This window comes from Umbelopsis ramanniana (genome assembly GCF_025399195.1).
Source record: "Umbelopsis ramanniana AG unplaced genomic scaffold K450scaffold_68, whole genome shotgun sequence".
In the NCBI taxonomy this organism is placed as follows: Eukaryota; Fungi; Mucoromycota; class Umbelopsidomycetes; order Umbelopsidales; family Umbelopsidaceae; genus Umbelopsis; species Umbelopsis ramanniana.
This window is the reverse complement of record NW_026252154.1, coordinates 90186-115479: the sequence shown is the minus strand read 5'-3', so window position 1 is coordinate 115479 and position 25294 is coordinate 90186. Positions and strand designations below refer to the sequence as shown.

The 25294-nt window shown below is 43.9% G+C and overlaps 12 protein-coding genes across 12 annotated transcripts; 5 read left to right on the top strand and 7 right to left on the bottom strand.

Moving 5' to 3' along the window:
• The first annotated feature begins 38 nt into the window (after nucleotides 1-38).
• On the top strand, nucleotides 39-2997 carry K450DRAFT_257951 (uncharacterized protein). The gene is made up of 4 exons (XM_051591752.1): nucleotides 39-153; nucleotides 225-1021; nucleotides 1106-1664; nucleotides 1764-2997. Exons 1-4 carry the CDS (start codon nucleotides 128-130, stop codon nucleotides 2788-2790), a joined length of 2409 nt encoding a protein of 802 aa, XP_051441269.1. The 5' UTR covers nucleotides 39-127; the 3' UTR covers nucleotides 2791-2997.
• An 863-nt stretch (nucleotides 2998-3860) lies between these two features.
• Nucleotides 3861-5206, bottom strand: K450DRAFT_179608 (uncharacterized protein; the record flags this gene model as incomplete). The annotated part of the gene is made up of 5 exons (XM_051584314.1): nucleotides 3861-4192; nucleotides 4308-4536; nucleotides 4609-4684; nucleotides 4747-4930; nucleotides 5122-5206. The coding sequence occupies 5 exons, from the start codon at nucleotides 5204-5206 to the stop codon at nucleotides 3861-3863; spliced, it is 906 nt and encodes a 301-aa protein (XP_051441268.1).
• On the bottom strand, nucleotides 5103-5999 carry K450DRAFT_257941 (uncharacterized protein). The gene has a single exon (XM_051591751.1). The coding sequence runs from the start codon at nucleotides 5946-5948 to the stop codon at nucleotides 5490-5492; it is 459 nt and encodes a 152-aa protein (XP_051441267.1). The 5' UTR covers nucleotides 5949-5999; the 3' UTR covers nucleotides 5103-5489.
• Nucleotide 6000: 1 nt separating this feature from the next.
• K450DRAFT_257932 (uncharacterized protein) lies at nucleotides 6001-10867 on the bottom strand. Its single transcript, XM_051591750.1, has 4 exons — nucleotides 10158-10867; nucleotides 9470-10088; nucleotides 6785-9390; nucleotides 6001-6709 (listed from the first exon to the last, which is right to left on the bottom strand). Exons 1-4 carry the CDS (start codon nucleotides 10765-10767, stop codon nucleotides 6108-6110), a joined length of 4437 nt encoding a protein of 1478 aa, XP_051441266.1. The 5' UTR covers nucleotides 10768-10867; the 3' UTR covers nucleotides 6001-6107.
• A 1792-nt stretch (nucleotides 10868-12659) lies between these two features.
• On the top strand, nucleotides 12660-14710 carry K450DRAFT_257920 (uncharacterized protein). Its single transcript, XM_051591749.1, has 7 exons — nucleotides 12660-12954; nucleotides 13019-13119; nucleotides 13188-13463; nucleotides 13552-13584; nucleotides 13659-13688; nucleotides 13757-14178; nucleotides 14243-14710. Exons 1-7 carry the CDS (start codon nucleotides 12704-12706, stop codon nucleotides 14567-14569), a joined length of 1440 nt encoding a protein of 479 aa, XP_051441265.1. The 5' UTR covers nucleotides 12660-12703; the 3' UTR covers nucleotides 14570-14710.
• On the top strand, nucleotides 14600-15427 carry K450DRAFT_257913 (uncharacterized protein). Its single transcript, XM_051591748.1, has 2 exons — nucleotides 14600-15191; nucleotides 15272-15427. The coding sequence occupies exons 1-2, from the start codon at nucleotides 14940-14942 to the stop codon at nucleotides 15356-15358; spliced, it is 339 nt and encodes a 112-aa protein (XP_051441264.1). The 5' UTR covers nucleotides 14600-14939; the 3' UTR covers nucleotides 15359-15427.
• Nucleotides 15428-16176: 749 nt separating this feature from the next.
• On the bottom strand, nucleotides 16177-18520 carry K450DRAFT_257908 (uncharacterized protein). The gene is made up of 10 exons (XM_051591747.1): nucleotides 18463-18520; nucleotides 18312-18351; nucleotides 18047-18222; nucleotides 17751-17978; nucleotides 17484-17677; nucleotides 17263-17421; nucleotides 16883-17196; nucleotides 16712-16823; nucleotides 16438-16642; nucleotides 16177-16364 (listed from the first exon to the last, which is right to left on the bottom strand). The coding sequence occupies exons 1-10, from the start codon at nucleotides 18463-18465 to the stop codon at nucleotides 16275-16277; spliced, it is 1521 nt and encodes a 506-aa protein (XP_051441263.1). The 5' UTR covers nucleotides 18466-18520; the 3' UTR covers nucleotides 16177-16274.
• A 119-nt stretch (nucleotides 18521-18639) lies between these two features.
• K450DRAFT_257898 (uncharacterized protein) lies at nucleotides 18640-20041 on the top strand. Its single transcript, XM_051591746.1, has 5 exons — nucleotides 18640-18714; nucleotides 18802-18860; nucleotides 18925-19119; nucleotides 19203-19502; nucleotides 19563-20041. The coding sequence occupies exons 1-5, from the start codon at nucleotides 18687-18689 to the stop codon at nucleotides 19668-19670; spliced, it is 690 nt and encodes a 229-aa protein (XP_051441262.1). The 5' UTR covers nucleotides 18640-18686; the 3' UTR covers nucleotides 19671-20041.
• K450DRAFT_283656 (uncharacterized protein) lies at nucleotides 19952-20436 on the bottom strand. Its single transcript, XM_051593486.1, has 2 exons — nucleotides 20107-20436; nucleotides 19952-20041 (listed from the first exon to the last, which is right to left on the bottom strand). The coding sequence occupies exons 1-2, from the start codon at nucleotides 20411-20413 to the stop codon at nucleotides 20010-20012; spliced, it is 339 nt and encodes a 112-aa protein (XP_051441261.1). The 5' UTR covers nucleotides 20414-20436; the 3' UTR covers nucleotides 19952-20009.
• A 660-nt stretch (nucleotides 20437-21096) lies between these two features.
• K450DRAFT_257889 (uncharacterized protein) lies at nucleotides 21097-22412 on the top strand. The gene is made up of 6 exons (XM_051591745.1): nucleotides 21097-21424; nucleotides 21496-21544; nucleotides 21607-21750; nucleotides 21815-21931; nucleotides 21993-22178; nucleotides 22261-22412. Exons 1-6 carry the CDS (start codon nucleotides 21339-21341, stop codon nucleotides 22300-22302), a joined length of 624 nt encoding a protein of 207 aa, XP_051441260.1. The 5' UTR covers nucleotides 21097-21338; the 3' UTR covers nucleotides 22303-22412.
• On the bottom strand, nucleotides 22205-23225 carry K450DRAFT_257886 (uncharacterized protein). Its single transcript, XM_051591744.1, has one exon. The coding sequence runs from the start codon at nucleotides 23078-23080 to the stop codon at nucleotides 22523-22525; it is 558 nt and encodes a 185-aa protein (XP_051441259.1). The 5' UTR covers nucleotides 23081-23225; the 3' UTR covers nucleotides 22205-22522.
• Nucleotides 23226-23864: 639 nt separating this feature from the next.
• On the bottom strand, nucleotides 23865-25266 carry K450DRAFT_257875 (uncharacterized protein). Its single transcript, XM_051591743.1, has 6 exons — nucleotides 25101-25266; nucleotides 24934-25017; nucleotides 24833-24848; nucleotides 24733-24750; nucleotides 24421-24667; nucleotides 23865-24330 (listed from the first exon to the last, which is right to left on the bottom strand). Exons 1-6 carry the CDS (start codon nucleotides 25240-25242, stop codon nucleotides 24064-24066), a joined length of 774 nt encoding a protein of 257 aa, XP_051441258.1. The 5' UTR covers nucleotides 25243-25266; the 3' UTR covers nucleotides 23865-24063.
• Between the last annotated feature and the right edge of the window lie 28 nt (nucleotides 25267-25294).

Below are 25294 nucleotides of genomic sequence, written 5' to 3'. Positions count from 1 at the left end.
CGCTCATAGTTTTTTCTCCTTAACCCAAAAGTTTTTTTAAAAAAAAAAAAAAGATTTACACCCCACGCTTTCTCTTCTTTACTTTCCCGAATTTCTTTTAGATTCTTTTTAAAAGCTTCTTTTCTTTATGAAGTCGTACCGGTCGACCTCGACGTAAGTCAATAAATGTGAATATATCCCTTTTTCTCTCACAATCAAAAAATGACCCGCCGCTTTCGCCGTAGCATCTTCGGTTTAGCGCTGTTCGCACTGGTGGCCTTGTACTGGTCACAGTCGACAGTCCTTGATACGACCGAGTCCAATCCCAGTGTTGATTTTGAATTTCCAGAAATTGTGAATCCACAAGAGCCATTTGAAGATCTACGGCGTCGCTACTTAACGCTTATTTCTGAAGCCAACGAATACAGTGTCGCCCACCCACCTATTCGCAAGCGGTCTTGGCAAGACCGTGTCGACCATATCCATGCCAACGCGCTTCACCACTATTACACGCTGGATAAACATGAATACCGAACGGCACTCTGGGAAGATATTGGCGAGCTGACTTCGTCCAACCTCACAGCCACATTCTATCGAATTGGTAGTTTGGCTCAAGCTTGGGCTACTCCGTCCGGCCCTCTCTATCACAACCAAGAGCTGTTAGTGGATGTCCTGACTGCCTTGCGCTGGCTCGTGGAGCGTCATTATAATCCCAACATCATTCGAGTGGGCAATTGGTGGGATTGGCAGATTGGCATTCCTTATCAGATTAACGACCTGGTCGCTTTGTTTTACAATGTCATGGACGCCGATCTTCGAACTGCGCTCACCGCGGCTTCCAGATACTTTATTCCTGAACCTATCAAAACCGGCGCCAATCGCGTGTGGACTTGCAAGATCATTGCCGTGCGTGGCATTCTGGACAGTAATCAGACCGAACTGGACCTTGGTAGCCAGAACCTTCAAGATCCCGAAACCATTTTACTAGACTATGTGGAGAGTGGGGATGGATTTTATCGTGATGGCAGTTTTATTCAACATGGTAAGGTTTCAGAGATGGAGGAGGTAATATCAGACTCAACGTTCTGAACATTCCATTGTGGCATTTTTTTCACTCCGCATCTAGATACCATCCCATACCATGGCGGTTATGGTAAGAATCTTTTCAAAGGCCTGGCGGACATCATCTACCTGTTACATGGATCGGCATGGGAATTGAAGGATAAGCGAATTAGCCATATCTATGAATGGGCTGTCAATTCGTTCATGCCCATTGTTTGGAGAGGAGCCTTGTTTGCCAATTTACGAGGCAGAGAGATCAGTCGCAAAGACGGTACCGACTATCATGCAGCAGACGATGTCATTACCGGTATGCTGCGTTTAATTCAGATCGCCAACGATGAAAAATTCGTCGCCAAACTGAAGAGCTGGGTCAAATTCAACATCGTCAGTGCTAGACCATGGCATGATTATCTGGATGCAGCACCTGGAAGTTTGTACAGAGCAGCTGCCGATATCATTCACGACAAAAGCGTCATTCCACTAGAAGATTTGAGCGAAACCGTGTGGATGAAAAAATCCGACCGTGCTTTCATGCTTCGATCCACCTATGCTTTAGCTCTCAGTATGAGCTCTGATCATGTTTCCACGTACGAGTGCCTCAACCACGGCAATCTTAAAGGATGGTAAGTGGAGAGACACAACGAAGCTTTGATGTCAATAAAGACAGCCAACCTTGATTAAACTGTTTTGATTCTCATAACTAAAATTCCTTTTGCAAACAGGTACACCGGATCAGGAATGACATTGCTTTATAACGATGATCTTGGTCAATACAACGACGGCTACTGGGCGACGGCTGATATGTACCATGTTCCTGGCGTCACTGCCCATTTAAGAGTGCGTAAACCTTGTTCTGGCAGTCGATATGTGAGCCAAGACGGCCGAACGTATGGATCGACTTCAGGCCAACATGCTTCGATTGGTATGCAGTATCTCTCATGGGGAAGGACCGTGAATGCAACGAAATCGTGGTTTTTCCTGGACAATGAGATCGTCTGCCTGGGAGCGGGTATCAGCGGCATTGGAGAGACGCATACTACCATTGATCAGAGACAAATTTTGAGTCAAAGACGAATTTATCTGGATGGGATTGAGATGCCACACGAAAGCACCTTTAACAAAACGTTTTCTCCCCACACACTGCATACCGTTCAACTACAAAGCAATGTGGAAGAGGCGTCCGACATTGCCTACAACGTCTACCATGTCTCAGAAAACCTCATTTTGAGTAAAGATGATAGAACCGGTTCATGGATTGATGTGAACAATGGGCATGTTATACAGGATACCACGCCTTTCCAACGCAAATACGTCACTTTGTATATCGACCATGGAGACTCGCCTGTCAATGCATCCTATATCTATAGCATTCGACCCAAGCCTGAACTTATCCCACATTTAAGGACATTCCAGGTGCTTTCCAATACCGAGGCAGTACAAGCTGTTCAATCCGTCGATAAGCGCGTGACAGGAGCTGTGTTCTATGAAAAGGCTCAAGTGCCTGATATCTTGACCGCTAGCACTGCCTGCTCCATCACGCTCACGGCCAGCGAGACCGACGGCTACGTCAAGGTGGCCATCGAGCTGCCCGCCACGCCTGACGAACCGGCATATTTTCACTTCAAGCAGTTGGCGCCATACCATTTGCGCAGCGAAGTGGACGGCATCACGGTTCTCGCGACAGGCAAGACCGGGATCCAACTTGCCATGACGCGAGCTTCGGTTGTCCTGGACTTTGTTCTCCACTAGAGTTTTTAAACCCGAAATGTACATGTTCTTCTTTGTCAGCAGCCTTTTTTTCCCAACCTTGTTTTCGTACATACCACCCTTTCTCTCTTGATACCTTTTAATCTCGACCTTTCTTAGCCCCTCATAATCATCACCACTTCTTTTCTGTCAAAATCCTCATTGTTCAAGTAAACTTACTCTTGCCAGTAAATACCAAGTCAAAGTACTTTGCCGCCAAAAATCATACCTTGCATAGCGTCTCGAAAAAAAAAATCGCAAGAGTATATTTATAAAAAACAAACCGCGCTGTTACATGTAGAAATCAGTTGTATAGAAAGCTTATAAAGTGAGAAAAGCTATAAGGATAAAGAAAAAGAGAAGAGGGTGTACGAAGGAAAAAGATAAAGAGAGACGGGAAGTTCGCTCGAAAAACAGCGCGTCCCCCCAAGATCATTCAGTCAAAGCCAGCGGGATGACAGTTGCGTGTGTGTTGTGGATGTGTGTCAGGGTAATGGTTAAGCACAGGAAGAGAGAGAGAGAGAAAAAAAAATTATTACACGAAAGAGAAAAAGGTGAAGGTATATCTCGCTAGCTGCTCAAACATGGGAAAAAATAAAAGGTATGAATACCCTTTGGAAGCAATTTGAGAAAGGAAATAGAGTGTCTGAGAGATTTGAGGAGTCTATCCGTAGTAGGGTTGCTGGTTAGTTTTGGCTTGACTACGAAGCACTCGCTCGGACGCTAAAGTGCTAAAAGGTCAGTATTTCAATGGTCAAGCAATGTTATGGGGCGGCCGCCCCAATCCACACCATGTCAGCCCACATCAGGGCAACACTTACTTGGAATGTTGCTAGATCCTATAGCGCCATTGCCCACAACGTTGGCTCGAGACGAACTTGGCATACCAGGGTTCTGACTATGTTGAGGTGGTAGACGCATCGACTTGTTTTGGGTCACATCATTACCCATTCGAAGTCTGTCGTCCTTGGCATTGTTATCTTCTGTAGTGTGGCCTCCTTTGGACTCTTCCTTCTTCTCATGGATGGGAAGGGAAGATTAAAAATTGGAACCAAAAAACCTACTCACATACATTATATACTTACAAGTTTGAAAACAGTCCAGTCAAAGACATAGTCGTACACATAGCCTTCACGTACAAATAGGTCTCTGAATAATTTGCGGAGGTAGCTGTAGTCGGGTTTATCATCAAAGCGGAGTGATCGTGTATAGTTGAGATAGATGGAGAATTCATTGGGGAAGCCTCGGCAAAGCAATTCAGTGGACGTGGTCATTTTCTTTTCCATAATACGATCATATTTTTGTTTCTTGGTGGCTGCCTTGAGTCCTTGCCAAGGTAAAGAACCACGGCAAAAGTACATGAGAACATATCCTAGTGACTCGAGATCGTCTCTACGCGATTGCTCTATTTGGAGATTTCCAGACCAATGTAAAAAGAAACGGAAAAATATTTTTAAGGAGGTTTAGAAAAGCCGTACATTACATTTTTCATCAATCCATCCTATGCATGCCCCACTTACCAACTCCCAAATGAGTATTGATGCTTGCATAACGTGCTGTTCCCGTTAAATTCTTATTCTCTCTGTACGGGATATGAAGGTGCGTCTTGGGATCGCGATACTTCTTGGCAAGACCAAAGTCGATAACATTCACTTGATTGCCGCGCTTTCCAATACCCATCAAGAAGTTGTCAGGCTTGATATCGCGATGAATGAAATTTTTAGAATGGACATATTCGATGCGGGATATCTATGAGGAAGGGGGAGGAGGTTCAGTCGAATGCTAGGTTGGCACGTGTTTGCGACGGATGATGAAGCATACCAACTGATCTGCAAGTAGCAGCACGGTCTTTAGAGAAAATCGTCGCTGACAAAAATTGAATAAATCCTCCAATGAACTAGATTCGAATAGAATTAATAGCCGTCCCAGATACTTGTTTTCAGGAGAGTTCCCACTTACGGGCCGAGTAAATCAATCACCATGGCATTATAATCACATTCTGTGCCATACCAGCGTACGAATGGAATACCGACTCCTCCAGCTAGAGTCTTGTACACTTTTGCTTCATATTCCAGTTGTGGATGTTTAGCTTTTACTGATTCGAGCTTGATAGCAACCTCTTCACCACTGACGATGTTGGAACCTGGTCATTTTTTTAAAGAGAGAAGGAAAAAAAAGGGAGCGGTCAGTAAGGTCGAAATGGAAAGCGCGGAAATGGTATAAGGGTTTAGCGCAGTCAGCATGGTACCGTGACGACTTGACAGATGTCGTAGCGGCCCTCGAGGCGTAGAATGCAAAGGTAAACAAAGCGCATTGAGCAGGTGAATAACTCACCCAAGTAAATGTCACCAAATGATCCTGAACCAATTTTACGACCTATTCGGTATTTGTTCCCGACTCGTAAGTCCATGGCTGACATGATTGATAGATATTAGTAGCGAGAGGTAAGAAGAAAAGGGTGTATGCGACCGACACAAAGACACTGATTTTGCGAAGAAAGAGATGAAAAAGATTTCAGCACCAATTGGCAAAAAGTAAAAAGGAAACCCTCTTGCCGTCCTGTTGGTCATGCGGTGATTTTTGGTGGGTTTCTCGCCAACCCAGAGACAAAAACGTAGGTGACGTCACAGGAGCTTCTTTCTCTTTCCACTCAAAGTCGTTCATTGGAAGAGCCTGAAATCATTTGTGTATCATGAGTCCTTTTATTCTAACATAACTTTACCAAACCATTCATCTTCACTACTGCTGCCTTGCTCATGCTCTGATGGAGCGTCTGTATCCTCGAACCACAGGTGATCACCATAACTGATACACAGCTCCTCACCAGTTTCAATGGCTCGTAACGTGAAATAGCGGATGACCGCATTGGCTATGTCACGTATGAACCCCACGTTGGGATTTTTTGCATGATTGAACATCGATCCTAGCCCCAAGGCCAGTGCATACCCTCCTTCCCATCGATATGTGTAATGATCTAAGATGGTATGCTGTCCGTGCGCAGAGTATTCGTCATGGTCCATAAGCAGCACCGGGGATACGTCGACCAGTGTTTTGTGAGAAAGAGGCTTGGTCGTAAACACACCGCGACCTCTTTGTGGATGCGATCGAAGCTCCAAGCCTAGAGAGTGAGTTGCCAGCGGAATGACCTCAGCATGGCTCATGAGAGTCGGGAGGATTGCACGCAATGAGCGGGAAAGAAAAAGAAAAATCTCAAGCTGGCTGGCTCGGACTGCTGTCAAATTGATGGCTATGACAGATAATGCATTTATTACAGACGTCGAACGGAAGATACAAATAACAAAAAAAAAACAGTGCTTAAACTAGGATTCCTTTACAAGATCAGTGCTATAGTTCACAACGTCCAATAACGTCGCCGCTGACCATGCTTGAGTAGGGCATGCATCCCAACAAGGGCTGCCATTTCTATTGGTGAGTTCTGGGAGACCAGCCCAGGGGTTGGACTGGATCTCGTTCTTATGTGCCAACAAGATACGCTGGATAGTGAGAACACCTTCTCTCAGGGTTTCTTGCTTTTTATCAGTTTGAAGATAAAAGCTCAAATAGGCCCGCAAGAAATAACCCGTTTGCCAAACCCATTCAGGGCCCTGATGGTAGTTCCAACCCTTGGCTACAGCCTTGTTGGTGGAGTCGTCGCTGTTGTGGTAATCCGGGTGATATTCATTATCACTTGGATCCAATGTTCGCATACCCAGAGGTCCTAACAAATGCTTTCGTCCGAGATTCAATGCTCCCATGGCTTTGGATGGAGTGAACAGCTCAGGAGCCACCACCATGGCCACAGGGAAGTTGGACCGGAATTGGTAGTCGGTGTAGGGTTCCTTGGATCGGAACACGTCTTTATAGATTCCACGACGGTTGATGATTTCACTAATGACTTCGTACTCAGAGTCTTCGCTCTTATCTAAAGATGTGTATAAATTTGGTAAATAGCAGTTCGACAACCCCATAGGTGCTCTATTATAACCTTAATACTTACCAGCTGGAACATAGTATACACGCTCAAAGTTCTTCTGAAGGAGATCGTTCCATTCCTTGTAAGATCGTTCTTTACCATCTTGATCCTTAACACCCTTCCATTTGAATTCTCCACGCTCCTGAAGCTCTAGAATCCAACGAAGGGCACTCTTGGATAAACCAGTGATCTCAATTGGCGCACCATCACGAGGAGTTGCAGGCAGTCCTTTGTTGCCAGCCTTAGAACTCTCTCCCATCTTGTCTTGCCAAGTACCGCAGTTGAGACGGTTACCGCCTACGATAACACCAGTATCCCAATCAACTTCAATGTCAATGTTGAAGCCTTCGTCGGTCATTTGACTGTCCAACTGTGGACCGGCATTGTGTTCTCTGAAGTGAAGTCCGGCGGCATGTCGTTCAAACACTTCGTGCATGATCTCAAGCACGGTGCTGCTGTAGGTAAAGCCTTCCTCTGGCGTCACAAAGGTATCGTCCTTGGGGAATCGTCTTAGCACCTTCTCATTCAAGATTGATGGACCATCGGGTGCCATGTAGTAGTAATCTTGAATAGCTTGCATAAACCACCATACAGAATCACGAGAGTTGTAACGGGGATGACGTACGGCGTCAAGCAAGTTGGGTATCAATCCATGCTTGAGTGAGCTGGCAAAAGAAAGGATATGACGTTTGGCGGCATCGTAGTTACCAGTTGTCAAAAACAATCCACGCAACGAGATGAAAACATCACGACCCCACGTGCGCATGTATGAATGTGTAAAGTGGGGTAGACCGGCGGCCATGGAGGGAGTCACCTCGGTTGGGTGCAGACCAGATGAAGGTACAATACCGTACATTTGGACAGAGCACAATGCCAATGATTGAGTGAAGCGATCACCATCACGTACGAGAGGAGACATGAGAGAGAGCGCATGGGCACGAGCCTTAAGATAGGCTGCGCGGATAATGAGAGCAAAGTACTTGGGAACCAAAAAGTCAGGCAATCCTTTGACAACACTAAATCGTGTAGAGAACCATTCTCTCAGTGACTTGAGGTTAGGGTAATCGCTAAGATATCTGTTCAAGCGATCAACAATGTAATCCATTGCCCAGGTACCGTCGCGAAGATGTGCACAGAATGGATGACCCAAGTTGTTCTCTCTGATGATAGGCTTGAGAACAGAGACAAATCCTTCGAGACCAGCATAGGGTAAGCTGCCATGGCCAGGAATATTGTAGACACCTTCACCAGTCGCATCTCTCTCCTCGCCCTCACATCGATGAAGAACAATGTTCATATCCAATAGTGAGAGATTGCTAAAAACGCTATCGCTGCAGCTTGAGATGAGATCATAGGACTCGGCTGGATTATCTTGGATCCACGTCTTGAGAACCATAACAGATCCAGACGGGAAGACGCTGGGGACTACGATTTCAGTGTAGCGACCCTTGTTGTCCATTAAGCCACGGATATTAGGAGCGCTCAAAGACTCAATCTTACTGCTCAAACCACGCAGTGTTGTTTCATCGCTACGATCATCTTGTGAATCGATGGTCAAAGTGGCTGAGAACAACAAATCAACATCAGTACCTCTGAGCTTGACAGGAGCTACGCTTCCACGCTTGCTATCGCGTCCAGCAAATGCAGTGTGAGCAATAAGGAGATAACCAGTATGAAGCTCGGGATGTTGTCGATGAACAATGATGTAATCGCCTTCATGATGAACATGGCATTCTATGTATCCATCCAAGACCATTTCCGTGTGCAGTTTCTGAAGAATAGGCTTGACCTTTGTGATACCGATATTGGCGTCCTTTTTGGGCTGATCGTACAGACGAGTTTCGTTGACAATGTCCAAAAGTCGTGGGTAGACTTCATCGTATCCCTTGACACTACCGATGGCACTACCAGAAAAGGCGACCAAAGCTGCATTGGGAAGGGTATCCTTCGCTTGACGTTTTTCGTTGGGTGTCTCGTTGTCGTGAGTGCAATCCATGAACAATGCATGGGGAATGCTGCCGTGAAGAATAGGGACCAGAAGGGCGGGTTCTTCGGTTTTGCCATCTCTAGTATAAGTGGTTTGTTCGGTAGTAAGAGCTTGATCCATACTTCCAATAGGCTTTCCACCGTGGCGATGTACTAAACGTGAGAGTTCCGCAGGGTCCCATGCTTGCATAGCCTCGCGAATGAGAGAGTTGATACCAAGCTTGGACACAAACGTGATATCGGTATCCTCCGATCCAGTGAATAGCTCAGCAACAACGTACAAATCGGGTTGGATACGTCTGGCTGCGTCCAACAAGTATTCTGCTACATGAATTGGGGTGGAATGACAGTTGTCGATTCGAATACCTTGGAACAACTTGGCAGTATGTTCGGTATATTCTTTCATGTGTTTCCAGAGATAAGGGCTATCTTCTGGACCTGAACCATAACGCAACTTGACACAGTCTCCCCAGCAGATGACTTCGCGGCGCAGATAAGCAGATGATTGCGGTCCAGCAAAGTCTTGCATAGGATCAGCGTTCCAAATCCATCCATTGTTCGCTAGGGCCATGCTGCCCTTGGAGTGGCCTTTGGTCTTTTCATTTTCTGGCAATCTTGTGAAGTAAGCATCTACAAGCGGTTTGCTATAGCGGAAGGTTGTAGAAAAAAAATAAGCAGGTGACAAAAAAATGGCCTTGTAGATGAGCAAATTTTAATATTTACCTCTTGGTCACTTCTCCCCATTTTGGACCATGGTCAGCAAGGCGTGTATATTCAATACGATTTCTGGTGTTCTCCAAAGCAACACGTACGTCTTCATCGTATTCCTTGTAAAGTGGTAGATTGTATTCGTCTAGAACCTTGCTATACTCTTCAGCCAAGTTGTGAGCCTCGCTCTCTGATACCTCAGCATCGGGAGAAACGCCTCCCAAGTTCTTGATGAAAGCAACAGCAACAGCAAGCTCAACGGTTGTGCCATAACGTTGACCTGATTGACTACAACCAATACCATGCTCAGCAAGTAAAACGGCTCGTTCACGAAGGCTCAAATCGGCGATCTTGGTGTTCTCAAATGCGTTGTATACAGAGTCAGGTTTCTTGGGGCCCGAAAGAGCTTCAACCAACTTTTTCTTCTCGGCTGTCACGTCAATAACCTTGTACTCCCACAACTTCAAAGCTGGAAAGACATTATTCTTAATGACTTCCATAACAGCATCCAAATCTTCACTGGATTTAAGAACAGTGGGCAGAGAGTATTTTGGAAAATCGTTCACAAGATCCAATAGAGCGGTATCAAGGTCAAAGGCAGCCACCAAATGAGGTGAGTTGTCGAGGTTGTATCCTGCACAAAATAATAGGTGAATGAGCAAGATACAACCAACATATTATGTTCATTCTCAAAATACTGTACCTGATTCAGGATGATCTTGGAGCCAAATAGAGTCAAAGCTTGTGTGATTCCAAACAACATCACTCAAACACATCATATCATATTGGTCTTGAATGCGCAAAAGCTGCTTCTTGACAAGCTCCGACTTTTCTTCACGAGACAACTTGATTTGGCTTTCATCGAACAGATCGTCTGAAAAGGCGGTTTGATCATGGATGGAGTAAGGTGAATTGGAAGCACCGCGAACTTGCAAAGGTACAAAATGGATCATATTGTAACCAGCTTCCTTCATACTCTCCAGATGTGCATCCCACTTGCTGATCTTTCCTAACCACTTTCCAACAGCTGATTCAATCACCAGGCCATCCAAAGGCAATAGGACCTTTTCAGCTTTTTCTGAAGTCTTCTGAGCATTGCTGGTATCAACGACTCTAGCGTGAGGTTGTACCCAAAGGCGAGGCTCGACAACAAAGTAGCCAGATCTTTCCGATCTCTTCTTTACTGGTTTTGAGTCGGAGTCGGGATGTTCAAAAGAATCATATTCAACGTAGTATTCGTATGCACCCGAGGTGGTAACGGTAACGTCACAAATGGCATCTTTAGAAAAATCGGAAGAAAATCTACAATGCATCCAGAGTTAATACTTAATCTGTTGCTTTAAACATACTACGTCAAAATTCCACATTACCTGACAGGATGGAACTTCTGGCGGTCAAAGGGCCTGTACAGAAAAAAATTGGTTAGGTTTATCGATCAAGTGATGGTCCGTGTCTAAACTCCGTTCAGACAACGAGATCACAATGCTTTATGTCGCCCTGGTAGATTTTTGACTTACTCTGATGTGACCGGATAGTTTGTATACAGAACGCCATTGTTAGATGAGAGCATACCAGCTACCAGTTTGAACCGCAGAATGAAAGCATCTTTCTCAGGTGGAGCCAAGCGGACATACTGTTTTTGATGTTATCCATTAGAAGGGCTCGTTACCACTGCGGAATATCCCCCACTCTCAACTCAATCCAGTATCTCCCAGCCCATTACATTGACGGTGAATAAAGAACTTACGCGTTTGGAATAGTCAGGAGAACCGTCGTCTGTCAAGTCCAAAGTGTAGATTCGCAGACATAAATCCTTTTGTGGTTTGACTGTGAAATGACTTGGAGCCGCACTCGCTTTCAAGCGATTCCGGTTGACATCAATAGGAGTGTAAGGCATGTGGTATGTACAAGAGAATGAAGAAGCAGTTGGGACCTGGCTATCAAGAGACAAACAATTACGTCGTGGGTGTAACACCGACGATGGGAGGAGTTCAATGCCCTCTCAGCCACCGACGTGATCAATAAACAGGACGAGACCATGGAAAAATGCAAAGGCGAGTAAACAGTTGTATTATTGTAGCGTTAATGATACTAGTGAATATGGATCACGATACTTGAATCTAGAATATCGTTTGACCAAACGTCTGACAAAAACCATCCTAAATACAATATTGACAAAGGAGGGTCTGGAAAATGATGCGACCTCGGTACATGCAGGAAATAGTTGCGTCACTACCTATTATTCGATAATGTTCTGCTGGAAGATACTGAAGATGAGATGGTATCCTTGGACGATTTTTTATGATTTATGAATGACTTTTGTTGAGTAAGACACATTGTGTATACATTTTTTTTTGCATGATGATTGTTGTGCGCAAACAAGCTATTGCATGTGACGAGCCTTAGCATGGAAAGGGAAAGATTTCGGTACCTGAGCTGTCTTCTGATGAATTCGTCATTCCGATCCCCAAGTGGAAAACGGAGCTGTGTATATCTTTTGAAGCTATCATCGATTACGGGTAGAAAGCTGTGGTATGTAAAATGGGATCAGAGATGTGAAACGTATCTCTGAAACAGTAGCGGACGTCAATGAGAGTTATTTTAATGTGGCCACGGCATGCTTCAGCGTTCTGGTCATTTGTCTTGGTCAGAAATCGGCAAACCATGGGCTATCAAAAAGCACTCGTTCCACTTATCGTCTTTTTTTCTCTCATAATGTCAACACCTATTCTACAGTGCTGTAAAACATAAAATCTTTGCCACTGAACATTTTGCACAGTTCATCACGTAATATCATTTTTTCTGCGGTGAATGAACAGTTCAAAGGGACGCTATAATAATTTAAGCTTTTGCTCAATTTTCATGCTTATTCTCAAGCATATATTCGGAAACAAGGTGGTAAGAGCGATTGGACTGCAAATATCGGATGGATAAAAAGAAGGCGAGCCTGGACCCCCCCTGCTTCAGGTACTCAATGGATCATTTATTTAGTTAGGAGCATTACTAACAAAATCAGCAATGAAAATCACAATCAAGGTGGCATTAATTCTGTATTTTCGTCTCAACTGAGAAATGTTACATGTAATATTACGTTCCATGCACCATTTAGCTGCACTGCCAAAGTTCTGCTTGCAGGTGGGGCAGCGTCCACGTGACCCAATGAGTCGTTAAATTTGAATGTCATTCGCAGCGTCCTTAAAAAAAAAGTTATCCCTTTGTCCAACGCCAGCTCAGTTTACCTGCTCTGGAATGGAGGTCAATTCGTCACCGAATGAGAAAAGAGCAGCCAGCATATTGTATTCAGCTCCTTCAGTAGATCATGACGGAGGGAACAAGCCTGATACTGAAGCCGATATTCATTCTGTTTCAAGTACTAATATTGAAGTAGGGCCGGAAAGGAACGGACAAGCTCCAATCCAACCAGAAGAAGCAGCCCAAGAACAACCCTCAAGAGCGATAAAAGTTAGAAGATTCATTATAAAGTTTATCCAAACATATTGGTAGGTAGTAGTCATACACGTATGGTCCAGCAGCGAGGTTCACTAATTCGTTTCTGTTTGGTAGGTTCCTGATGGGACTTGCAGTAGTCATCGTCCTAGCTTGGAGGTTCCCTGGAGTAGCCAAGAAAGACGGAGTCATCCATTCGGAATGGAGCATCAAATGGGGTAAAAGTTTATGTCAATTAGATTCAACACGGAACGACTAGTAGTGACATTTGAGTGCAATTTCCCAGGAGCGGTCATCGTTATTTTCTTAATATCTGGTCTATCTTTACGCACTCGAACCCTTGCAAAAACAGTCGTGCGGGTTAGATTACATCTGATGATCCAAATTATCAGTCTCATTATCATTCCCTTCACTGTCTACGGCATTGCTCTTCTATTTGCTACAGTCAATCTCCCGATCAATCACATGCTACTTTTAGGTTTGGTGATTGCCGGATGTACGCCTACTACCGTTTCATCTAACGTAGTCATGACCAGAAACGCCAAGGGCAATGAAGCTTCAGGTAAAATGGACTCCAGATGATTGTACTATCTGATCTAGGTAGCTAATGCAGCCACACGATGGCGCAATTTTATTTTTTTTCTTCTCAGCTCTGATGAACGCTGCTTTGGGGAATGTTCTCGGTAGGTTAATGGCAGTGATAAATTTTTTAGCCAGCGACTCACTGTAATCTAACGCTTACTTTCTCCAAAAATAGGTATTTTCGTATCTCCGGCGTTAATGTCGGGTAAGTTACCGAATGTCAGGAATATAGGAGCTCACAGAAGTCATCATGAATTAATCACTCGACCCAAGTTTTTGAGAAGGATACCAGAATTGCACCATCAACTAATGCCCACGGAAGTCTCGACTATATTGACGTCCTGAAGAATCTTGGATTGACCATTTTAGTGCCTTTGGTCGTTGGCCAAATCATTCAATGGCTATTCCCAAGACAAGTAGCTGCCATAAAAGAAAAGTGCCGACTAGGCGATATCAACAGTCTTGCACTTTTGGCTTTAGTATGGTCTGTGTTCTCAGATGCTATAGCCTCCAATTCATTCAGCGCCGTAGGAGCCACGGATATTGTTGCCATCGCTGTTATCAATGCTGGATTTTACATTTCATTTTCATTGTTTTGCATGGCGGCTGCAAGACTCCCATTACCACGAAGCATAAAGACTCCTGAATGGGTCAAAAAGCTTCGATACTCTAGGGCTGATACGGTGGCTATCATGGTAGGTTTTATGTTATTTCCTAGATCATCCATTTTGAGATGTATCGCTCACTATTTGCCTCAAGTATTGCGGTGCTACTAAGACTGTCGCTATGGGTGTCCCATTAGTCAGTGTTCTCTATCAAGACGCCCCTGCTGGTATTGTCGGTGTCTTGACTACACCGCTACTGCTTTACCATGTTGAACAGTTGATTCTGGGTAATATTGAGCTTTTTATACTCAAGGCATGGGTCGAGCGTGGCGAAAAGAAGCAGGAAAAGCAGAGCCTTCTTCCCGCCACTGGAGATGACGAACACGACATTGGGCTACATGAAATTGATAATGCATCAGAGCCTCATACTCCTGACGCAACCTTGCCAACGCACAATTCCAACACTCCTCCCCATTACTAGATACGATCGAAAGCCATAGTTCCTCTCACCTAATTATATGCATTATATCCCAAAATATGTTCTCTTTCGCACAATGTAGAGAGACTTAAAGAGACAGTTTACCGTATCAAGAAATGAAAGAAAAACGCAAAGTTATTTATTAAAACATGGTCCTGGAGGGAATACATGGTGTTTATTTTAAGCGTCACATCATACATAACACTGCTTTCTAGTCTGCACTAGAAAACCCCAATCTGCCTTCCTGTCCAGCTAGAAAATAATAATTGCTTCTTCCTCGGCTGACTAGTTTCTATGTCGATATGCGATCGGCGCGCCTTTCATTTTTCTTTGATGAGTCACGTGCCGGCAAGTTTTCAACATTGGGCAGGCTATGAAAAAAATGAAGTCAACTAGCCGTCCATCTTCAGCCATGTCAAAACAAGCGACAGAAACACCAAACAAACCACCATCACGCCGCGAGCGACAACAATGCTGGAAAGTTCGAGACGAGTACTTTGCTTGTCTGGAAAGCTGTGGCATTCTTGATCCTGAAGCGATGAACACCAAAGACACTGTTCGGGAAAAGGGAAAGGCTTGCTTAGACAAGAAAAAACAATACGAAGATACTTGTATGGCCAGTTGGGTATGCCTTTTGAACTTTTTCGTTATGCATTTCTTTTCCTCCATACCACTATGATGGCTGACCCGTTGTTGTTATTCTAGGTGGAGTATTTCAATAAGCGCCGAGTGCTCGAGGAGCGTCAGCGCAAGTACCTGGAGCTTGCAAAGGAGCAAAGCGGCAAGCAATAAATGTACACACATTCAGCATAGAAAGAGCCGACGTGCTCGCCCCCCGCCCTGTGAATATTTCCAAAAATATATAAACATCTTTATATTCATATTTGTAAATGCCATTGCCATGGAGGTAATACTCGATGACTACAAGTTTAAGCTGTGATGAATGGACTGGCAGTATGTGTATTGAGCCAAGTATCGCAGGGAGGAATACAATAATCACGACTTGCTGTGAGATTAGATCAACCTGTGTTTTGAAGATGAATTCAAATCTGACGTAAAATGGTGCTCAACTTGGGTTATTCCCGCTAGATGTATATTTTTGATTGATGGCAATATGCCAGATGTTGTGATGGAGATAGGATACTGCAATGGTTCATTGTTGTTTGAGCGCAAGTTGTCTTAGACGGGTGAAGTTCAGATGCCGAACGAGCGCGACAGTTGTGGAAAGCAATGGTTTCTGTACATGTTGCATATTGTTTGAACGTGGAGTATTAATGCGCACTCTGCTGAGAAAATGGTAGTGCCTCCACTTCTATCATGCTTTGCAAAATATCAACACAGCTGAACAGCATGACTGATCTGGACTGCAATGTGTATTTTGGTCACTTACAGCAAGACCACACTTTACAATGTGTTGATGTAAACCTTTGCAGATCCCTGTATTGTACACGTTACAATAAATGAAGGTGGACAGGCGCTGGGGAAGAATCTAAAGAATGCTCGAAGCCAGCATCATCATGATAATTGTATTCCTTATGGTCAGTCTTTTTCATCTTGCTCTGCTTGCTTTCATAGCGTTGCAGCTACCTCTTTCTCAGTGTGTCCTTCCATGTTGAATACCAAGAGTACCGCTTTATCAATGATTTTAAATTTTTTAATTGTATACTTGTGGGCAGATGTTAGAACTATAGTATTATTCACGGCACTTCTATACAACGCTGTAATCTTCTGCCAACAATAATATTTCTTTTGAAAACTGTGTAGGTTCGCCAGTCTCTACGGATTGTACATCCAAAACCTAAAGAGAGTTGTCAGTACCAATCAGCCAACATCAAAAATCCAATGTGAGAAAATAAAAATAAAAAACTTACATCAACATTGCAAAGTAGTTTCTCGCTGTAAAATGATACTTGGGTTGGGAAGAATGCATCAACATCATCGCCAGCAACGTTGAATTCGAGGACACCCTCTTTGTTAGAGGAGTTGATGACGGCAATCTGCCAGTCGAGAGTACGACGCTGTGGATCATAGCTGTATTCGCCGTCTACTTGGTTGACATTAGGTTGTGACGAAGATCTATGGAAAACCGCCAGTGTTATGATATGGCTACGTCAAAATGTATTCATAACCGCCTTATGTACTTACGGCAAAGGAATGCTGACAATAACGTCCTTGAGCTCCAAATGGTCAGCCATTAACTCATATTCCACATTGACATCGCAGGTACCGTCGCCAGCAGGAGATGGCCAGCAATTTACTATGGACACAGTTTTAGTGGATATGATACATATCCCATGAGTGAACCTCGCAACTTACTGGATAGAGGAATGCTGGTCTCATCTTGTGTTATGTATCGCCATCTCACAACCTCAAGGGGTTGGTTGATGGGGAAGGATCGACTAGGGTCACCCATCTGAACAACATTTTCATTTTTGAATAGAGTTTTATCGACCTTGGGATGGGTCTTGAATTGAATTGAGCTGTCCTCTTCAGCATTCACCAAGATACGGACTTTGCCATCGTCAGGATTGCTAATCTTCAAAACCAAAACACCCTTGACTTCCAACTGCTCGAGACCACCGTCTCGGTTAGCAACAAGGCGCATTCTCTCCTCAGCTGTGACGTGGACACTGTATTGTATAAAGTATGTCAGCCTCAGCAGTCAAGATCACATTAGTCTATTGCCATATCCTTACCTTTCTTGTGGATGCGTAGAAATGGGTGCTAGGGTAACAGCAGGTGATCTAAGCAAAGGTTCTTCCACTTCAGATTTGATAGCTTCGAATATATCGGCAGACTTTCCTTTGTGACCGAGTTTCATGCCCTTAGCTCTTGAAGCTGCAGGTGCAGGTGAGCTATACAAATGTGAGGTGAGTATACGAACATTAGCGGTTGGTATATGTGCGGATTGTCTTACCTGTTATAGGTTGATCTTTGTTCTGTAGCGGCCTGCACAGTTGGCTCCAACGAAGGTGAAGCTCTGTTGCCAGAAAAACCGCCGCTGTAATTGCCTTGCATGTACATTTGTCCTCGCTTGGCAGCTTCCCGTCTTTGCATTTCCAATTGCTTTGCCTTTCGCTTGAGCTCTTCCTTGGCTTCTTGTTCTTTGTTCTATTTCCACCATCGATTAGCGCACGCCCGGATGTACTTGGAAGAAAAATTGCATTATTTGACAGAAACTTACTCTTGCAATGATTTCTTGAATCTTCTCTTCGTGACTTTCCATTTCAATAATGCTCTTGACTTGACTAAGGTTGACATTCTCTCTGTATCCTTCGGAAATGATTTCATCAAATGCGCTAAGGAGTTCGAAAGCATTTCTCAGGATCTCTCTCTCGTCGCAGGATCTGCAAGTGTCGGCGACGACACGAGCAAACAGATGAAGTGATTCAATATCTTGCAGGATGTTGGACTATCAGAGTAATGCGTTAAATCGAGGCAAACAGAAACATTTGATCTGCTGCATGGTTCAATATATACCTGGCGATTTGTAATCAAAACCATGAACAATTCATCAAGAGGTTGATATACGTAGCGGACATGCTCAGTTTCAACGGTGGTATGTTGCTGCCCGGCTATTGTCAGTTTTGGGAATGAGGCAAGCAGCCCTTCGATTCGAGAACGCTGCATCTCCCGAAACTGGCGAGAAATGACGGCTGGAAAAGGCAATAAGGAAAAGACATCATCAGCATTGGAGGTGTTGGAACATGACCGAAGCATCTAAGGGATGAAAGCTGGTAACTACCTTTGCCGCCTTTGGTGACTACTGCAGCTGCTAGGACAACCTATAAATGAAACGAGAAATCGAGCAAAAGTGTAAGCACAACGTACGTCAATGGAACTCCTTTTGAAGTTTCACTACTTCTGTCATCTTGCAACATGGCAATGTCACTTACCATCTGAGGCAGAGGATGGTGGATATATTCGAACGCGCGCTGGGGCTTTAAGACTAGGTCTCCGCACTTGAGGTACCGATGCGGTGACACGTCACTCATTTCGAGACCGAAGTCACGTGGGCTAAGCCAGGTTTGCCTGCTTCTTCGAACAGGACTGCTAAGTTTTTGACCTTCCTGAATTTTTTTTTGTTCCGAGAAAGGCAGCTCATTCCCCTTCAACCACCATGCCAAAGTCAAAGAGATCAAAAGTTGGTAAGTTCTTCGTAATCAGTCTCTACAGAAGACTGTCTTCAACTGCCTTGACATTGAGACTTGTTCTAATCCACACTCTTTGATTAGTGTCACTCACTAAGACCGAGAAGAAGGGCCGTGGAGGAAAGGATACACTTTTTGAAGAGGTAACAAAACGACCAATTCATTTTTGATAGCGTACCGAAAAAACACTAATCATGGTCGTTCTAGGTCAGAGAGTGTGTCGACAAATACGCTTTCTTGTGGGTGTTCTCAGTTGATAACATGAGAAACACTTTCTTGAAAGAAATTAGATCCGAGTTCAAGGACTCGAGATTCTTCCTTGGAAAGAACAAGGTTATGGCAAAGGCATTGGGTACCACAGTTGAAGATGAATACAAGGAAAACCTTAGACAAGTCTCAAAGGTATGTTTGAGGATATAATCAAGAGCCAAATCTAAGAGGCAACGATTGACTAAATATTTTCTTTTCGAAAAATTTCACATCAGCTTCTTAATGGAGATGTTGGCGTTCTCTTCACCGACCGTCCCGTTGAAGAAGTCAAGGAATACTTCAACGACTACCGACAAGCTGATTATGCTCGATCTGGTGTTGTTGCTACCGAAACTGTCACGATACCTGAGGGACCCGTCATGCGTGGTGTCGACAAGATGCCTCACAACATGGAGCAACACATCCGAAACCTTGGCATGCCTACCACTCTTCAAAACGGTATTGTCACCCTTGGTGCTCCATATGAAATATGCCGATTGGGACAGACCTTGACCACCAATCAAGCTCATTTGCTGGTAGGGATTAGTTGTTGATGTCTTTCTTTATCTCACTCATTATCTAACCCTATTTCACAGAAATTGTTCTACCATCAACTCTCTGAATTCCGAGTGAAGCTTCTCTGCTACTACACTGAAGGCGAAATCCACAATTTGGATGAAGCTGAAGCTATGAATACCGAATAGACGGCTAAATTGAGACTATCCATGTCTATCAACTTTTATTTGTGTTTAGTTAATCCAAAAGCCAATTTTCTTATTTTTTTTGCCATCAGCTTTTCATTGCCAGCATGTCTTCACATTTTTATGCTCCCTTCACTGGAGATTACTTGTACCAACACGTTCTTTTCATCCTACCACACACAGAGTTCTCAATTGGAACACATTCCTTTTATAAAAAAAAAATGATTTGGTTTTATTGAAAAAGGTGTGCAGAAATAGGTATTAATGATTTATACAGATATGCTGAGATGGTTGGGTAATTTATCGCCTGGTTCGTCCATGATTGACTTGCTTGCCAGCTTTTTAATTCACCATGGTTTCCACGTACACCGCCACTGTGATGAATTAGCATAGGTTGATGATGGTGACTAAATGAGTAATGAGAAAATCAAAGACTTACGGACAATGGCGCCAATGATCAACAACACGGCCACAACGATGATGGCGATGATGACCTTCTTAGACCGAAGACCTGTCGCCTTGGGCTTTTTACCTTCTAAGTCAAAGTTATCTCGCGATATCAAACGGTCTTCCTCTCCAGATAGAGACCGTGAGTCCGCACTGAAGTAATCGACTATTGGTGGCGAAACCTTGATGGCCATATGTGAGTCTGATTTTGGTTGCATACTTTCAAAGTCTTTTGGTTTATCTTCCTCTGGTTCTGTAGGTACGACGAGGGCAACCTTGGGTTTTGCTATTTCAGACATGGTGTAGAGTAGAGTTTTTGACAATGGCAGAGGAAAAGTTTGGGCGCTGCCCTGATGAAAGTGTTTATATTTATACTGAACATGTTTAAAGCCTCGACTGGTGGCAGTACTTCCCATTTGGGATGTTGCCTGAAATGGGTGCTACATAGCCTGCTCAGCCTTCGGCTTGCATTAAGCTTTGCTCATACCAGCTGCTGCCTTGAATAACGAGGCTGCGAATCCGCTTGAGTATTTTAAGCTGGCTATCTCGTCGATGTCTTCTTCAGACAGAGGTTCCAAAGAACAAGCAAATGGGTCTGTCTACCATGTCAAGCCAACGTATCACTCCACAATGAGAAACATCAGGTAAAGACAAAAGGTGTCACATTCTACATTACATTCATTTGTGAGAAGTGGTGGCTAGACACAACAAATCTGCACGTTGAGCAAATCCCTGCGTAAATTATGTAAAGCTGTAAGGGATTATTTACTGACAGATTATATAGGAGGTCAGCGAAGAAATCATGCTTGTCATCTATCAGGTCTAACACTATGTCAAACTATCGTGCATCGGTGAGCTGTGTTTTATTCATGACAGCCAGTGCAAAGCAAAGCAGCAACGTATCCTAATTCACTGCGAAGTGCGTTCATACAACAGCATAGTCCATGTTCTTTCACAGTGATTGACACTGTTAATGAGCCAAACAAACGTCCCCCGTGCATTGCTTGGTCATACGAATGTAAGACCAATGAAGGACAGACAGGCTTGATGTTTTGAAGCCATTTCAAGTATAGAGCCATAACGCTGTTTGAGTATCCTGAATTTCTTTGTCAGATCGTTGCTTGGTTGGCCGGAAGATTTTATTCGTACCACAGCGGTACTTCAAAATGAGTGGTTTATGATGGGCTGCATTTTGCCTCCACCCACATTTTCCCGCTTTCCTTCATGCTTGATGTTTTTTCCATTTCGAACTCGTTCAAAGTAGTATCTTTTCACGGTAGCGACCTCCCCCATTTCACGCCAAGCGATAGGTAGTTAGATACTATATTTTGAAAACATGGTTACAAGATTCGTAACATAATTAATCGTCATCACCTCATAGAGACTATTGGCTGAAGGTCGTTGACGATCTTGGCGCCAAATCTGCAAAGGTATACATTCATGATAAACAAAGAGAGCCTATACATGTTATCTGACTTCACAGTGCTTTCAGGCTCAAAATCTGCCTCGGCCTATAACGACGTCTGAAAAACTTTTGCGGACAGCCCAACATCATCGAGTATACATAGCTCTCGAAGGTTGTCAGTTCAAACCAATCGGGTTGGGTAAAGTCGGCAAGAAGCGAATATTCCATCTCGTAAGTGTTATCAATTGCTTGAGGTTCAGGACATTTGGTCATGCTGAACCCAGATTTGGCATAGAGCGATGATAACGACACTGTTGAGCACTTGACTTGCCAGTGTCTTCTCGACTTTTATATTGAAGAAGACTTCCAGCGGCATGGATATGGTAGGCTGCTAATGGATGCAATGATAAAGGTGTGTATGTAGGAATTAGTAAGCCTTATGGAAGGAACTCTCAGCTTACATGGTTTGACAGATTGACCCCCACCTTCATGGTTTAAATGACCTGGGCATTGATAGGCCGTCTAAAGCTTGCCTATCATTCTTCGAGAAAAATTACAACTTGGAGCCAGTTCGTGTGGGCATCGACCATGACTTTTGTGTGTTTTCAGACGGAGCGCTGTCTACATCTCCTTACCAGACTTCCCATGGAAATGTTGCGGTAAGTCTTTGATGAAAAGTTTCTTTGTTTTAAAAAACCCAGAGAGCCGGAATTCATCGTCATTGACTATTACCTTTAATAGACGGCTTCCAAAGCGACTTCCATATACTATGACAAAAATTAATTTCTAGTTCCAAAGTGTAATAACAACGACATAGCCATCATAGATTATTATGTAATAGATGGAAATCTACTGCATTTTTACGTTCCAATTTTTTTTTTTTTATTCCTTGTAAATTTTTCCAATAGAATATTGATAGGTGGGTTTCACACCCGAGAGAACATCAAAAATTGTCACCCCAGAAAAACCTGATTGCCGATCACCTCAGTATTGCATCCGACTGTCACTTCGGTACCAAACCGCGCTCCCCTTCCCTAAACGTATCTTGAGTTCGCATCATCTCTGATCGTATCTCATCCGCATGTACACATGCGTGGTCTTGATCAGACGCATGAATACCTGGAAATAATTGGCCAACGGCATGAGCGAGTGGACTTTTCGGTTGTCGAACCGCCTCGTCTTCGGTAGTTTCTTGAGTAGATGACCGTCTCTCAAGCTGCCTATTGCTTTCTTGCGTTGGACTGAGGGGCTCGGTGATACCAGAGCGTTGTTCAGGCGAGGCGGCATCCTTTGATTTTCGTCGCCGTTCTCGGCTGTCTTGTACGTAATCTGTGACAAACCCGGCGACATCCTTGACATAGCCCACAACCCCTAGTTTTTCCGGACTCAACGTATGTTGATGTCGCTTTCCTTGTGTGGAAGTTGGAGGCGCTTTGACGATATGGTGATGGGACAATGGGTTGTGCTCTGGCGCCACAGCCATTTCCACTGGAATGTGGGGTGGTATCATATCATGTATCAATTCGTCATCGACCATGGAGTCTGCAGGTTGGCCGATCATAGTATGTAGTTTTTTGAAAGAGGGTTCACAACGTAGGAAGAAAGGCGAAGGGTGTGAATGTGAGACACTTTTTATTGATGCTGGAGTGACTGCTCTCCGATCATGTGCTTCCCCACAGAAAGCATACCTTCCAAGCTGTAGCCGTGTATGTTGTAACAATTCCATTCAACACCACCTATTTCGACTACTTAAGCTAAAAAAAATTGCCTATCTTTTGTTCTTCTTGCGTTTAGTGTCTATGCAATGGTGCTACCAGCGACGGTCGATATGGACGTTCCATGTGCAAAAACGTGTTTGAAAGTCAGTTGGAATCCAAGGATTTCCTTAACGGAGAGCATTTTGTGGGCTGTCTGCATAAACCTCCATTCTCCATAAAAGACACCTAAAGCTACCTTCGCAATTTTTATTTGAAAATGAAAAGCATTCGCATCAAAAACCACATTTTCAAACTGTGTATCAATAAAGGAAGGCTATTGCAGGTGGCCCTCCTGGAGGAACACCTCAGTTTATATTTACCGTGAGTCGGCGGCAAACCAGAACATATATCATGTGTACTTAATTTGACCCTGCATTCAACTCATACGTTTGAAATAACTCATTCGTTCCCTCGGATCGTTACAGATGAAATACGTCATTTCATATCTAAGAAGTGTTGCTACCAGAACGTCTGGTATTTGCACTCCAAAATAGTCGTAAAAGAGTGGTCGTAACACTATCATGTAAGATAGGACATACGTTAAAGATGTAAAAGGGAAGGAATATGATGGATTGTAAGGGGCTGAGCAGATGATTGAGGGCCATAATAGACTCGAGAAAAAATGAAGCAAACAAGGCATACCATTTCAACACCATAAATTTCAATACTCCGTGGGCTGCAAATTGTTATTTGTTGTTATTATACAGTCAAAATGAAGTACAGTACAGCGAGCAGCGACTACAAGTTGAAAGATTAATGGTGCTACAATTACGAATAGATTAACATGTTATGCGGTGCCTTCCGGGATAGCCTTTACAATTCCAAAGCTTGCACCGGCTGCAACGGCTCCTATGACTAGGGTTTGCAAAGCTCCTTTGAATGCTGATTTTGGACTGACAAGAAGGCTTTTGATGTAGCCAAATATCATCAGTGTAGTCAGCGTAACACCGATGGAGATGTAAAGAGCTTCGAATGCATTTTGAAGAAAGAAGTAAGGGATCAAAGGGATTAAGCCGCCTAATAAATATGATCCACCAATGGTGAGCCCAGATATCTGTAGTTGAATTGCATCGTTTTAGCATACTGCTCTTACTTGACAACTTTCCGACTCTCCCTTTTCATCCCATGTCCATCATCTCCTTACCAAGCTGCGATTTGGGTCGGGTGCCTCCAGGTTCAACTCGAACCGCATCATAAAGTCGACGAACTTGTCTGGATTTGCACGAAGCTTCGCGATGATAGGTTGTACTGTGTCACGATCTAGCCCGTATGGTGCCATGATGTCTAAAATCTCTTGCTCTTCATCCTCCGGAACTTCTTCCACCTCCTTCATCTCTCGCAATCTTTCTGTTTCATAGTGGTCTAGTTCTGAACGAGCAGCGAGGTATCCACTACAAAGCTATTGTTAATAAAATGTGACCAAATGATATGTGAAGCCCTATATTTTCGAACTCACCCAAGTCCCATGGATATACTGGCGTACATAACAGTATGCAGGACGTTAGTACAACGGTCGCTTACCATCGCCTAGACTAAGCTTTTGACCATCTAATTACCTTCCTGACACCAATTCTGTGTAAATGGCACAGACATTTAATTGGTACGTTCGAGGTTGGTCTCGTGTGTGGGATGCACCAAACATTACACAAAGACTTACCAGCTACTCCACCATAGATAACCAACTTTGAGTTGCCAAGGGAACTGAGACCGGCAGCAAGTGCGAAAGGTACCGTTAAGCCATCTGACAAAACATAAGCACTCAGTCTACAGTCCGTTTTCCCCCAACGCATGTATTCATGCAGGTTTACATAGGAGTTCACTCACCAGATAGGCCCAGAATGATATCTTTGACGACTTCTGCAGCGCTAAAATGTTGTTCCAAATGCTGGTATGGAGGATAATTGGCTATGGTAGTTTCCGGTTCTCGTTGTCCCCTCCATTTCCTAAAGGCTTCAAAGGGTTGCATGATAATAGTGTGAAAAATGCGGAGGAGACGTTGGAATCCACAGGCATTATTT